Source organism: Heterocephalus glaber, unplaced genomic scaffold (genome assembly GCF_053883595.1).
Source record: "Heterocephalus glaber isolate CG9 unplaced genomic scaffold, H.glaber_assembly_v1.0 deba00001564, whole genome shotgun sequence".
Taxonomy (NCBI): Eukaryota; Metazoa; Chordata; class Mammalia; order Rodentia; family Bathyergidae; genus Heterocephalus; species Heterocephalus glaber.
This window is the reverse complement of record NW_028258351.1, coordinates 1,442,501-1,457,115: the sequence shown is the minus strand read 5'-3', so window position 1 is coordinate 1,457,115 and position 14,615 is coordinate 1,442,501. Positions and strand designations below refer to the sequence as shown.

General features: G+C 37.5%; 1 protein-coding gene across 4 annotated transcripts in view; it reads right to left on the bottom strand.

The window, feature by feature from the left end:
* Cltc (clathrin heavy chain) overlaps nt 1–14,615 on the bottom strand; it is a 67,043-nt gene that overhangs the window by 38,151 nt on the left and 14,277 nt on the right. For all 4 annotated transcript variants that reach the window (XM_013067688.3, XM_004870358.4, XM_087191851.1 and 1 more), the window contains exons 2-4: nt 3,923–4,130; nt 1,257–1,525; nt 244–405 (exon numbers count right to left, since the gene is read on the bottom strand). In XM_013067688.3, coding sequence (XP_012923142.1) covers nt 244–405; nt 1,257–1,525; nt 3,923–4,130 — 639 coding nt within the window. The remainder of the gene's footprint in view (nt 1–243; nt 406–1,256; nt 1,526–3,922; nt 4,131–14,615) is intronic.

The following is a 14,615-nucleotide window of genomic DNA, read 5'->3' as shown; positions in this document are numbered from 1 at the left end:
TTTTGGTACCGGGGATTGAACTTGGGACTTTGCACTTGCGAGGCAGGTGCCGGAACCACTGAGCTAAATCCCCAGCCCTATATTCATTTTAGGTAAGTATCACTAGATGCAGAATTTGAGCACAGTAAGTTACCACAACTATGAATTATTAAAAAAATTAATAAAACTATTTTGAATTTTGATGAGAAATACTATAGTAGCAAAAAGACATTCACTAAAATAATTACCAAAGCCAAAACTTACCTTTCCTCCAGCTTGACCCCGTACTGCAAAACAAAATAATGTTGATTCTTCTGCATTTCCTTCCATCTTAAACTGTGCAAAGCTAGCAGCATGTCCTTCGATGGGCTGAGACACTTTTCTATCTACAGAATATAGCTGCATAGCTCCCACCACACGATTTTGCTACAAATAAAGAAAATAATGTCTGGGGATTCAATAAATCAAAAACTTCTAGATTCATCAACTAGTGAAGTAATATGAATATCATCTTCAGCAGAATTTGTTTTTCAATGTGGATTTGATACAGCTTAATTTAAAATTCAGCTCTAAATATTATTTTATTAAAACTTCACATGAATGTTTAAAATATGCCCCATACATAACCATCTCTTCACATTATCTAAATGAAAAAGACATAAAAGTATTCATTTGTTCAACAGGAATATACATATTCCAAATTTAGTATATGTGCTGCCAAAGCGAGCACTGGAATATACATATTCCATAATAAATTCCAAATCATTTAGAACTTAATTTCTACTCAATCTACAAAAAGGGGGTAAAAACAATTGATAAGAGTGCTCTGAAATTTAGCCAGGTGCAGTGGTACATGCCTGTAATTCCAGCACTACAAAGGCCGAGGCAGGATGATCACAGCAAATTCAAGACCAGGTTGGGCTACTTAGTGAGACTTTCTCAAGAAACAACAACAAGGCCGAGGATTTAGCTCAGTGGTTCTGCTGCCTGCCACGCAAGCGCAAGGAACCGAGTTCAATCCCCAGTACCAAAAAAACCAAAAAAAAACCCCACTCAACAACAACCAAAAAGACTACCCTGAAATTTTATGTCAGTATAAGCTATTAAGCCAGTAATTTATTTCTAAAAAACAAAAGTAAAACTCTTCTAAATTAAGTCAAATTCAATATGACTGAGTACATAAAATACTCAACTTCAAAATACACTGCATTTTGGGCAAAATAGTTCTCTAGACCTGTTCTTTTATCAAAAACAAAAAAAATGTTGAAAAATGTTACCTGTGCAGATATGCCAGTTAGAAGTAGCCACTTTTGCTTTGCATCTGTGCGATAATTGATAATCTGACATCCTGCAAGACTAGAATGGCGATCAAACATTTTCACTGGCTGGGACTCTCCTTCCATACTCCAATGATAAACTGCATTATCCGTAACAAGAGCGACAGTATTCAAAGAGATCCATTTCCAAAAGGTGACATCATCGGTCATGGTATGGGCCTTCATTTTACTTTTCATTTCAATGTTAAATATCTGAAGAGTTTTCCCAGCTAAACATGGAATTAAAGATTATGAATCATTAAACAGGTAATGTTCAAGATGAATTAATATTCAGACTAGCTCTGTAACTTCCAAACAACAGTTTTATAATAAAGCCGAGCCCAGCTACAGAAGTCAAACCGATGGAATAACAGCCATTAAAGAGATAATAGCTGCAACTAAGTCATTTATATCTACATCTGAAGCAAAAACTATATTACCACTAATAAACACATTTTAAACAGAAAGTATGACTTCCACAGTATTCCAAATCCCAACTGAAAGTCAGTGTAAAGAACAGCTTAACATGATGGAAAACCAACTTGTAATTTTCATACTTGTAATTAAGAATGTTTGCTTTACATATAAACTAAGGTAGTTGCATGTACACAGGACAAAGCAAATCTAATAAAAGCACAAGGAGAAAAACATCTACTTTTTAAAATGCAGTCATCTCTCATCCAGTTAAATCTTGTAGAAACTGCTTTTCAAAAAGAGGATCTACTTCAATCTTCCTTGTTACCATAGGAGAAGTGCATGCTACATTTAATGGGTTTAAGATACAAAGGGAAGGTAGAGGTACGGGAGGAAAGGAGAGGGAGAGACAAGGACAGATTTAGATGCTGTTAATATACTGGAAGTAAGAACAAAGTTCAAGCTTCATCCAGTTAAGACATCAAGCATTTAGTAAAAGGAGGATGAAATTTGCCTTGAGTGTTAAAAGTCCACTGAGTCAGATGCAAGGGCTTATACTTGTAATTTGAAATCCATCATAGTCCAAAAAGTGGTTTGATTGAAAGTAACAGAGGTCAAAGCCCACAGTAATCACTAGACTATCGAGATCAGTCTTTAGAGACCAAGGAACTCCATTCCTGAGCCACAGAGAATCTGGCTCCTAAAGGACACAAATTATAAGAAAGTAGGGGTGGGAAGGTGGGAGAGGGACAAAACATAACAGCTTATACCACAACTCTTCTTACCACATGTGCAAAAACTTCTATAAGACAAAGCATATTACTCCCATCCCACACAGGTGATAAACCACAATCAGACTTGAAAAGTTGTGAGAGTTATAGTCCTGTTTATAAAAAGAAGCCATGGGGTTTAAAATTGGCTTCAGAGGGAAGCAGTATTTTCTAATGTGCTTTTCTTTGCTGCTTTCCCCAACCCTCAGATTAGACCTACTCTTTTATACATGAAAGGAGTTGGAGTATGTGTAAATGGATGGTTTGGGGAGGGAGGAAAGAGATGACCACTTAACTCCATAATGCAGACACACAGGCACAAAGCTATGACATTATTGTACAGTGCTCTGGAAACCTTTCTGACTTATTATTCTTTTTATGGAACAGGACAATAACTAATACAATCTAATTTAAGATAACTCACCATCTGCACACATAAGAAAGCATTAAGAAATGTGATAAGATAACAATAACATTACAAATAGAAAAGAATTATGACAAAATTAAAATGATGGCCTTTTAATAGGTGTGAGAGCTGCTAAGTACGTGAGCTTAAATTCTTTAAGGGGGCTGAAGGGAGCTTAAAACATTAGAGTACAATATATTATTTTTTAACAGATGTAAACTGCTTGCTGCCACAAAATATCTGGACCTGGGTGCAAGCTATGCTATCTTTCCTTAATATGACACTGATTTCTGCCTCAGATATATGGCGGTGACTAACTTCTGTGAATACGCTTGTCTTCACCTGCACCCCATACATGTATTTACACTCCAACCACTATTAGGGTAAGCATCTCTAATCCAAAAGTCCAAAAATGCTCCAAAATCTGAAACTTTGAGTGGTATGAAGCTCAGAAAGTTTTGGATTTTGGAGTGTTTCTGATTTTGGATTTTCAGAGTAGAGATGCTTAACAAGTACAGTCTATTACAAATATTCCAAAATTCTAAAAGCTCTGTAATACTTCTGGTCGCATTTTTTTTTTTTTTCAATTTTTTGGTGCTGAGAACCGAACCCAGGGCCTCATGGTTGCTAGACAAGCATTCTACTACTGAGCTAAATCCCCAGCCTCTGGTGCCAGCATTTTGCATAAGGGATATTCAAGACATTATTACTAAAAACAAAGTTTAAATCACATGAAGAAGTGTGGTTAAAAAGCACAGCTCCTGTAAAAACACCCACAAATTTATCAAGAAATGAATGGAACGAAAGTAGAGCTATTTAGCTTTAACTTTACAGGTCTACCTGAATAAATTTACTCAATATACTAAAAAACTAAAACCCTAGTTATTTTATTTGTGCAAAATATATACTTTTTTTTTTGGTACGGGGATCAAACTCAGGACCTTGTGCTTTCAAGGCAGGCAGCAGCACCACTGACCTAAATCCCCAGCCCTATACACGTAGTTTTAAGAAAAAAATAATCCCACAATCTTTTATACCTTTTAATGCAATTACTTTGCTAGCTGGATTCATGATGGCGCTGTCTGCTGAAATTGGTCTTCGAATGGGATTACTCGGATCATTCATATCAATGATTACCACCTGGGCCTGCTCTCCAACTTTTTCTCTAATACAGATGAATTTGTCTGATTCCATAGTTAGGGTACTGAAGCCAATGTTTGCTGGGTTGATACCCAGGTTCTGGAGCTAGAAAAAAAATTAACAAATCAAGTTAACAAGTGGGTTAGGAAATACATTGTCATATAAATCCTTAGTCACTAATGCAAGGTAAACAGTGACAATTTCATTACATTAATTAAAGTGAGGCAACTAATAGATAATGGTCCTTGTCTTATTATAACCTCAAGGTTATAATGTAGGTAAAATGTAGAACAGAGATAGAGTTAAAGAAAAAAGCAACAAGCCAGGCATGGTGACGCACATGTGTAATCCCAGCACTCAGGAGGCTGAGGCAGGAAGGAGGGTTGCCATGAGTACAAGGCCAGTCTGGACTACACAGTGAAATTTGGCCCCCCCCAAAGCAACATCTGAGAGCTAGAATTTATGGTCCATGGGATTTGAGATCATTACGACCTGTGTACTACTATATCCTCTCCTACTCCCTTTAATATTTAGTAGTCACTGTGCTGGGGATTTAGCTCAGTGGCATTGCACCTGCCTTACAAGTGCAAGGTCCTGAGTTCAATCCCCAGTACCACAAAAACAAAAACAAAAATAAAAATTTAGTAGTTACGTAATTTAAGACTTCAGAAATCTCTCAATTAAATTAGAGCATAAATGGAGTCAGGGATTTAGATCAGTGGTTCCGCCACCTGCCTCGCAAGCACAAGGTCCTGAGTTTGATCCCTGGTACCAAAAAAAAAAGGCGGGGGGGGAGACTTAAAATGCCATGATGGAACATGGACTAGTATGAGAGACAAGTTACAATACTGTGTAAAGCATTGCAAAACAAAGAGAAGGCACTGTGACTAAGACAATGTCTATAAGGGAGCTTAGACTGTAGACTTCTCAACAGAAGGAAAGTGACTAAGGGAGCTATAGAAACTTTTATAATCTTGAGACTATAGACTAGAAGAGGTCCGAGGACTAGAAAATTAAGGTTTTAGAGATAAGCAGGGGCTAGACTGACAAGGCAAAAAGGGTATTTAAGGATTTTTAAAAAAAAATCACCTCCCACCCAAACACACACAAAGTAATGCAAGTACTCTAACACTGAGCTACATCCCCAGCCTTTTGGAGATAGAGGTCTCCCTAAATTGCCCAGGCTGGCCTCTTGCAATCCTCAGCCTCCCAAATAGCTGGGCTTAGAGGTGTGTGTCACTGCACCTGGCCCTCCTTAAGGGAATTCAATTTATTTTGTATGCTCAGAAGATACTGAAGCATCTGCTAAACAAGTAAGTGGATCTAAAGATGGCCGACTTTTGCAAACCAACTGAGAATGTAAAAACAATTCATAAAAGTCACTTATTATTGGAAGGGATCTCTATCAAAGTGGGTTATTAGTACTATGGATGAGTGAACATGGTATGGCAGATGTCATCCCATTAAAAGACGCTACATGCAGGCTTATTTTATTAGCCCTGGCCAGACTAGTTTTCCTCTCTTTTTTCCATGGATGATAAATTCACACAGCAGAAAATACAAGAGAAAAAATATAAAAAGAAAAGAAAAGCCATTTTCCTGCCCTTGTCTCCCAGCTATACAGTCCCTTCCCAGTGACTGGCTCTAGACTTGCTGAGCCAAGTCAACTGTATTTTATCTAAATTTTTCTGTTAAACTCTTCTGCTACTAGTGCTTAAAAAGAACCAGACTACAGTCACTCAGTGTGGCACACACTGGTAATCTTGGCACTCTGAGAGGCTGTGGTAGAAAGACTGTAAGTTCAGGCCCGGGGATTTAGCTCAGTGGCACAGCGCCTGCCTCAGAAGTGCAAGGTCCTGAGTTCGATCCCCGATACTGCAAAAAGAAAAATTAAATTAAAAAAACAAACAAAAGAAAGACTGCAAGTTCAAACCTAGCCTGGGCAACCTAGAGACCCTGACTCAAAATGAAGGGGGGCAGGGTGGGGGCAGGATGGGCGGCAGCAGGGTATATAACTCAGTGAGAAGGCCTGGGTATTTTTCGTTTTTTGAGACAGGGTCTCACTATGTAATTCAGGTTGACCTTGAACTTACTACTATGTAACCCAGGCTGGCTTTGAACTCATGGTGATCCTCCTGCCCTAGCCTTCTCAACTGCTGGGATCACAGGCATGTGCCACCACAGCTAGCTATCCCCAGTATTTAAAAAAAAAAAAAAAAAAGCCCCAGGATCTGAATAAGACATAGTACAACATTAAGAGGCTATGTTTTACTTTCACTTCATTTTTGTATCAACAACTGCAAGCAGAAAGAGTTACAAAGTGTAGTCATAGTAACTTGGTCACTGAGTACCAGGGACAAAGAGGCAAACAACTGTCTAACCATTAATGGAAAGATATAAAAAAATCGAATATTAACCAGCTTCATAAGCTCAAGTATGTACTACAATGCAAGGAAGACAAACTCTGACAAATGTAACTTATAATGAACTTAGTTATAATAACATTATAAATTATTAATTTTATTTCTTCCTGTTAATTTTTATATTTATTTTTAGTGCCAAAACTAATGGAGAATAATAAATGTAAATGGTCCTCAAAATAGACAAAAGTAGTATGAGTAAGCTTTTGAGGAGGCCTTTTACAAACAAACATGCCCATCTAGTTTCAGGGTACATTAATTTTCACTGTGGAGGGTCCCCTTTCCGTAATTAGACAAAACAGGACTGTGGTTTAGAGTTCACAGAGCTCTACAACAAAAAGCCACAGGTTATCTTTACATTACCCTGCAAAAAAAGAAGTGCATATTTCTAACTCGCTACCAAGACTTCACCTATTGCAATTTTGTGTTTCAGCTGCCATTGCTTAAATCCAACAGTTTGAAAACAGTAAATCCAAGAGTGGTGGCACATAACTGTAATCCCAGCACTTGGGAGGCTGAGACAGGAGGATCCCTGAAAATTCAAGGCCAGCCTGGGGTACATAGCAAGACCCTGTCTCAAACCCCTCCTCCAAAAGAAAAGAGTAAGTACAGTGTTAGAAAATGAAAACTGAAGCAAGAATGGAAGTCACAGGCACTATTAATTGAATCCTGAAATGATTCTAATGGATTTTTTTCCTATTCCTCTTACTTTACAAGCTCATTCAAGACAAGTGAGAGGAAGGAAGGAGTGAGAGAGAGAAAAAGGTAAGCCAAACAATCCTATGTCCCCGCTAGGTCCCCAGTTTAAAATTTGAAAGCAAAAACACAAACACAGTAAGAAAAACATGTGCCAACAGTTAGCACTTCAGCCTTCAAGGGTTTTATATAATAAGCAAAGATTTGACTTTAAGGGGGTAGACTTGCTGGCAACCCTTGCCATCTATGTAATCCCTACACTGTATTCTTTTCCCATTACACACGAGAATTATGCACAGGTGTTTTTTATTTTTCCCATCAAGAATGTACTAGTACTATTCAAAATAGTCCACATGAAACAGACGTGCATCCCTTATTAAAAAAAAATTGGTGTCTCTCCCTTTTGGAGGCTTATTCTCAATTCTGCCTAACAAATCCTTTCATGACTCTTTAAAAAAAAAAAACCTGTAAAATTAAACAAGACACAAGTGGCAAATTCCAATAGTACATATTAAAAAGCACACTCAGCCGGACATGGTGGCAAATGTCTGTAATCCCAGCTCTCAAGATGCTGAGGCAGGAAGATTGCCATAAGCTCAAGGCCAGCATGCACTTCAAAGCGAGACTCTGTCTTTAAAAAAACAAAACATAACAAAAAAACACCACCAGCCTGAACTAAATAGTGAGACCATGTCTCAAAAAACAAAGTAAAAACACTCAAATGACAATCATTTACAAAACTAAACATGAAAACTGCTCCTTCTTTAAAAACCACTCCCTAGTTAGGAAAAGTTATGACAGGACCAGAAAGGTAGTGCTTCCATCTCTTCAAACAGGTTGGTTTAAGTCTTTTTTTTTCCTTACTAGTATTAATCTTTAGAGCAAATACCTGGGCCACTTACCAATTCTCCAGTTATTTTCTTCTGTTATATTCAAAACAGAAATATGCTAGAGACAACAGTAATAGGTCAAGTCACTATCATTAATCACAATTCTGGCTTAAGTACACTAAAAGTGTTACCATATCAGATTACTACATCTAATGATATATGTATAGATTAAAACTTTTTTTAAATGCCATATATTTTTAAATGTTTTATTTTCAAAACAGCACACACTAATCATAAAGTATTCTAAGTCAATTATAAAGGTGTGATGGTATATGAATACAGAAACTGAATTATAAACTGTGGGACAAATCACTGATATATTCAGAGGACAAAAAATAGTTTCCAAATTTGCAACTATTTTTCAGAAGACATAAAATAATACCCAAGTATAGCCACATTTTTCAACCTCTAAATTGGCAAAATGTTGCTCCTGTTGAAATTGGAACTATTCTACTTTGAGATATACTTGGAAGTTTCTGTAAGGGTCCTTTAAACTCCAAAGGACTTTTATTTTGCCATTCTAAGACTATGAAGTCAATAAACTAAGGGGCCAGGGATTTAGCTCAGTGGTTCTGCCATCTGCCCTGCAAGCGCAAGGACCAGAGTTCGATCCCCGGTACCAAAAAAATAATAATAATAAAATAAAATACAAAATAAAAAATAAACTAAGATCCAGGCCGGGGATTTAACTCAGTGGCGCTGTGCCTGCCTTGCAACCACAGGGTCCTGAGTTCAATCCACAGTACTGCAAAAATAAATAAAATAAGATCCAAGAAAAGAACTTTTTCCCCCATTCTCCTCCACCCTTTGACCCCTCTTCCCCTCAATATTTTTTTGGGGGGTACCAGAAATCTAATTCAGGACCTGTGCTTGCCAGGCAGGCACAGCACCACTGAGCTAAATCTCCAGCCCTCTCTTCATATTTACAAAAGCTTTGTTTCCATTTCTTCCTTCTATTCTATTTTTCTTCCTATGTCCCTTCTTTCCTTCCCCTCTTCCCCCTTCCTTGTTCCCCCTTCTCACTGGAACATTTTCTTCCCATTTCCCAGTATCTGTTATACATTTCGGTCCTTACACTTTGTTTTTCACACCAGAGAAGCAATGCGGTATTTAACACGTGTGTCCAATTTATTACACTAAGAGTATGGTCTCAAGGTGCATCCATTTTGCTAGAAATGTCTCAAGCTTATCCTTCCTGGCAGAGTAGTGCTCCATTGTATAAAAAAAACACATTTTCTTTATCCATTCATCAGTTGATGGGACACTTGGGCTATTTCCAAGATTTATCTATTACAAACTGTGCCACTATAAACGTGGGTGTGCATATATCGCTCTGGTATGATGCTTGTTAATTCTTTTGGGAAGATACCAACAAGGGGAATAGCTGGGTCAAATGGAGTCCCTAGTTTCAGTTTTTTCAGGAATCTCCACACTGATTTTCACAGTGGTTGCACCAGTCTACACTCCCACCAACAGTAAAGGGTTCCTTTTTCTGCACAATCCCACCAGCATGTGTTATTGGTTCATTTTTTGATAATAACCATTCTTTCTGGAGTGAAATGGAACCTCAGCATTAATTTTAATTTGCATCTGTTGAGTGACCAGTGATGTTGAACATTTTTTCATATTTATATTTGCCACTTGTACTTCTTCATCTGATAAGTGTCTATTCATTTCAGGTGCCCATTTTTGGACTGGGTCTAACTTTGGAGGGGGGTCTGATTTTTTTTCGAGTTCTTTATATATTCTAGATATTAGTCCTTTGTCTAAGGTATATCTGTCAAAGTTTTTTCCACACTGTGGGTTGTCTCTTAACTCTTGTTTTCTTTTGCTGTGCGAAAGCTTTTTAATAAGATGAGATCCGAGTTGATGATTCTTTGTGCTATTTCCAGTGCAATCAGGGTTTTGTTCACAAAGTCTGCCTACACCAATGTCTTCAAGAGTTCTACCTATTCTATCTTCCAGCAGGTTTATTGTTTGTTTTAATATTTAGATCTTTGATCCTTGATTTTTGGTGCATGGTGAAGATATAGGTCTAGTTTTAATCTTCAGCATGTGGAAAGTCAGTTTTTCCAGCACCATTTATTAAAGAGGCTATCTTTATTCCAGTAAAGGTGTTTGGCTCCTTTGTCAAAGATAAGGTGGCTGTCTGGAGTTGTTTCTTCATCTTCTAGTTGTTTCCTTGATCCTCAGGTCAGTTCTTTTGCCAGTACCATGCTGTGTTTTTGTTTGTTTGGTACCAGGGAACTCACGACCTTGCCCTTGCAAGGCAGGGGCGGAACCACGGAGCTAAATCCCCAGCCCTTGATCTTCCTTTTTAGAGTACTGTAGTTTTCCATGTAAAGGTCTTTTATTTCCTTAGTTAGATTGATTCCTAGGTATTTCATTTTTTGGGATGCTATTATGAAAGATATGGTTTGCCTAATTTCTCTCTCAGTGAGTTTATTTGTGTACAGGAATGCTATTGATTTTTGAGTGTTGACGTTTTATCCAGTTATGCTACTAAATTTGGTTGTTAAATCTAGAAGTCTTTTTGGTGGAGTTGAGGGTCTTCTATGTAGAGCATCATGTCACCCACAAATAGTGATAATTTAACTTCTCCTTTCCTATGCTTATTCCTTTCTCTTGTTTAATTGCTCTGGCTAATAGTTCCAGAACTATATTGAATAAGAGTGAACAGAATTTTTCTGAATAGTTACTTCTCCCTTTTCAAAAAATACTAATGACCAAAAGCATACTAATTATCAACTGCTTCTTTAGTTTAATAGAGAAGCACATAAACTTTGTAGCTTGCAATTTGGTTTCCTGACTAAATTATGGTCTATAATGGGAACTAGTTTAGGCCTCCCAGCTTAATACTAGCTTCCAAAAGGTAAGGGACCAGATCTGAATAACTGGAGTTAAAGTTACAGATGACAGAAAAATGTTTCCTTTTCCTCCCCTCCTCAATTTGGATTAACATGGCAGGGAAGGGTGGTAGCAAAGCAAGACACCACATTCTCAGTTTAGGTACTGAGAAAATACTATTTCAGATTCTCCATAATCTAGAGAACACAGAAAAGCTTCATTCAAGTAGACAATTATACAGTACAAATTTATAATTTTGATTGTAAACTAAAAGTGGCAGCTAAAATTGACTGCTTTTGTGAATCCCTCTAAGAATCAGAATGGATAGGTGTAGTCCCAGTTTTGGCCAGTAAAAGGACTGGTATCTCTGTATATCTTTCCTCATCTGAAACATCTGAGACAGCACACCTATTCTCAGAATTAAGTGCTAACCAATGCCTGACACACTTAAGGGCTTAAAAGATACTGTCTATCAGTACATCAGAACTTTAGGCCAGGCTCAAGGTTAGACTTTTGGCATTTGCATTTCATTATCTGCTTAATTCAGCCATCCATAAATTTGGCTAAAAGTCTGGGTGTGAATTTCTTTTAACTACTGATAATAGACTAGTGTTCTCTAGGAGCTTAATTTACTGAAGACACTGAGAAATGACTGTGAAATGCCCCCCCTAGGAAATTACACCAACACTTTAAATTCTTCCCCTTTGTTAAGTTAAATTGTAGAGACCAGAATCTCAACAACCATGCAGCCATGCAAACATGTGCATATCAAGTAACTCTTATTTTCAGAGATACTGTAGAACAGTGTACTGCTAAGGCTTTCTAACAAACCTAACAACAGTGCCTCCAACACCTTTGGTGGAAGAGGAACAAACTAGTAAAGCTGATGCGAACATATGGCCAAATAGATATGGTCAGTATCATGAAAAGAACTCTTTACTTCAAAGAGCTCAAGCCTAAGAAATACAAGATAAAATAAAAAGCAGGTACACCATTTCTCTTTTCAGTGTGGAAGACCTGAAGCCACTTGGCTCAAGCCTTGCACACATAATATATCCATCCACCCACACTACATCATTCCAAAACCAAACTTTACTTTTCAGGACATTTATAGAATAAAAGAGACAAAACTCAGAGTCCACATTAATTATCATAATAAAAAAAAAAAGTGGTGAGAAGGAAAAGCTGTTCTTCGTAAGAAAAAAACCAACTCAAAAGTGATGAAGGACTGATAGATTTTTTTAGTCATTATTTGGCAATCCTCGTAATACGAACTGCTCCAGGAAAGAAGCACCAATAGATACTAAAACTAATGGAAGAAATTTTGAGGAGTAACAGGTATACCTAGTCTCAAGTAATCTCCCCCACAAGATAATTACTACAAATGGAAAAGTAAATGTATGATGAGGAAACCTCTTAGGCACAACTTTTATCAACTGAAGAAAGTTGTTGAGGCTGCGCACTGGCCTCAAGCTCCCAGTGAGTGTCCTGCCTCAGCCTCCTAAGTGCTGGGATTACAGGCATGTACCAACCATACCCAGCTGAGGAAAGTTTTAATATCACTAGCAATGATCACACCTGCTTCCTGCACGTGTGATTACCCAACACTACTTTTGTGGAATCCTGTCAAAATTATAAAACCTGAATCTAATCATGACAACCTATCAGATAAGCCAAAAAATATGTCTTGAAATACATAGACTGTTTCGGATTATAGAAACCACAGGAGACAGGATAATGCAACTCAACTTTTGATATAAATGGCATTATTGGAATAATTGATGAAATCAGAGTAAACAATATTCAGGTATCTGATGTAACAGTACTCTGCTAAATTCATTACTTTGATAATTGTAGTGTGATTTTATTTTATTATTATTATTTTTTTTTGATACCAGGGATCGAACTCTGGTCTTTCCGCTTACGGGGCAGGCTGCGGAACCACTGAGCTAAATCCCCAGCCCCCAATATGTTTGGCTTCTTTTTTTTTTTTTTTTTTTTTTTGGTACCAGGGATCGAACTTGGGTCCTTGAGCTTGCAGAGTAGGCGGCGGAACCACTGAGCTAAATCCCCGGCCCCAATCATCTTATTCTTAGTAAATACACTGAATATGTAGTGGTAAAGTATTATCATACCTGTAATTACCTTCATGTAGTTCATAAAACAGGTATACAGAGAGATAAAAGAGGATAAAACAAATCTAGTAATATGTTAACATTGATAGATATGAGTAAACGGTGCACACAGAAATTCTTTGCACTATTTCTCCAACTTTTCTATAGATGAGAAACTATTCTGTAAATCAGAAAATAAAATGTATTTGGACCGGGAATTTAGCTCAGTGGTTCCACCGCCTGCCTCACATGCGCAAGGTCCTGAGTTGGATCCCCGGTACCAAAAAAAAAAAAAAAAAAGAAAAGAAAATGTATATGAAAAACATGTTATTGTTTTGATTACCCTTAACTGGATGCCAGTAAATGTTTTTATTTTTTAAATTACATTCTTTAGGAGAAAAAAGCTTCTTTCAAGTCCTTGCACATTTGTATGCACCTGTCTTTGGACTCTAGCCACCACTCTGCTTGCTATGGATCCCAATTGGTCCTGTGCCACCTGGAGCTCCCACACCTGTGCAAGACCGTATACATGCAAGTGCAAATTCACCTCCTGCAAGAAGAGCTGCAACTCAGGATGCCCCCCAGGCTGTGCCATGCCCAAGGCTTTGTCTGCAAAGGGGCCTCCAACAAGTGCAGCTGCGGCATCTCACTGGGCACAGCCCTGCTCCTATGTACAGGATGGTTTCTTTTTTCTTTAAACAACTCTGACCCATTTGCTAAGCTCAGTGTTCTGTGAAGCATGTGGAGGATAATAAAGTTGACTTGAAAAAAATAAACCATGCAAAAATATTTTTAAAAAGAAACCTTAGACATAACTGAAAGCAACATAAAGATCTTGCTTAAATCTTGATTTAAACAAACACAATTACTATTTGGGAACAATGAGAGATATGTGGACTGGTTTTCAGATATTCAAGTGTTAAAATATTAGGGTTTAGGGCTGGGGATTTAGCTCAGTGGTTCTGCCACTTGCCTTGCAAGCAGAAGGACCCGAGTTCGATCCCCAATACCAAAAAAAAAAAAAAAATTAGAGGCTATAATAATGTCAAGATTATAAAATGTCTTTATTTTCTAAAAATGTAAGCTGGAATATTTAGAGGTAAAATGTCGTGAGAGCCTGAATTTAAAATGTTAGAGCAAAATTTTAAAAGTAAATTTAACAGGGCTGGGGATTTAGCTCAGTGGTGCTGGCGCCTGCCTCGCAAGTGGAAGGTCCAGAGCTCAATCCCCAGTACCAAAAAAAAAAAAAGTAAATTTAACAACATATTATTTAAAATCTAGATGACTCTTCTCAGTCGTAGGAAAGCATTCAAAAATTTTAACTGAAAGAGCTATAAACTGGATGTCTGTCCTGTTAGAATTGGGCAAGAGGTTTACTGCACTAGCCCAGTACGGTAGCCTCTAATCACATGTGGTTATTTAATTTTAACTAACTTTTTCTTAAAAATTAAAACTTAGTTCTTCAGTCAAATGTCCTTGACATTTCAGGTGCTTAAGAGTCACAGTGCCTACTGTATCAGATGGCACAGAATAGAGAACAGTTCTATCGGATGGCACTGTTTCCAGTTTTCTTGAGAGGCCAATGAGGAGAAAAGAGAAACTGCTTTAACATCTAACTTTAGC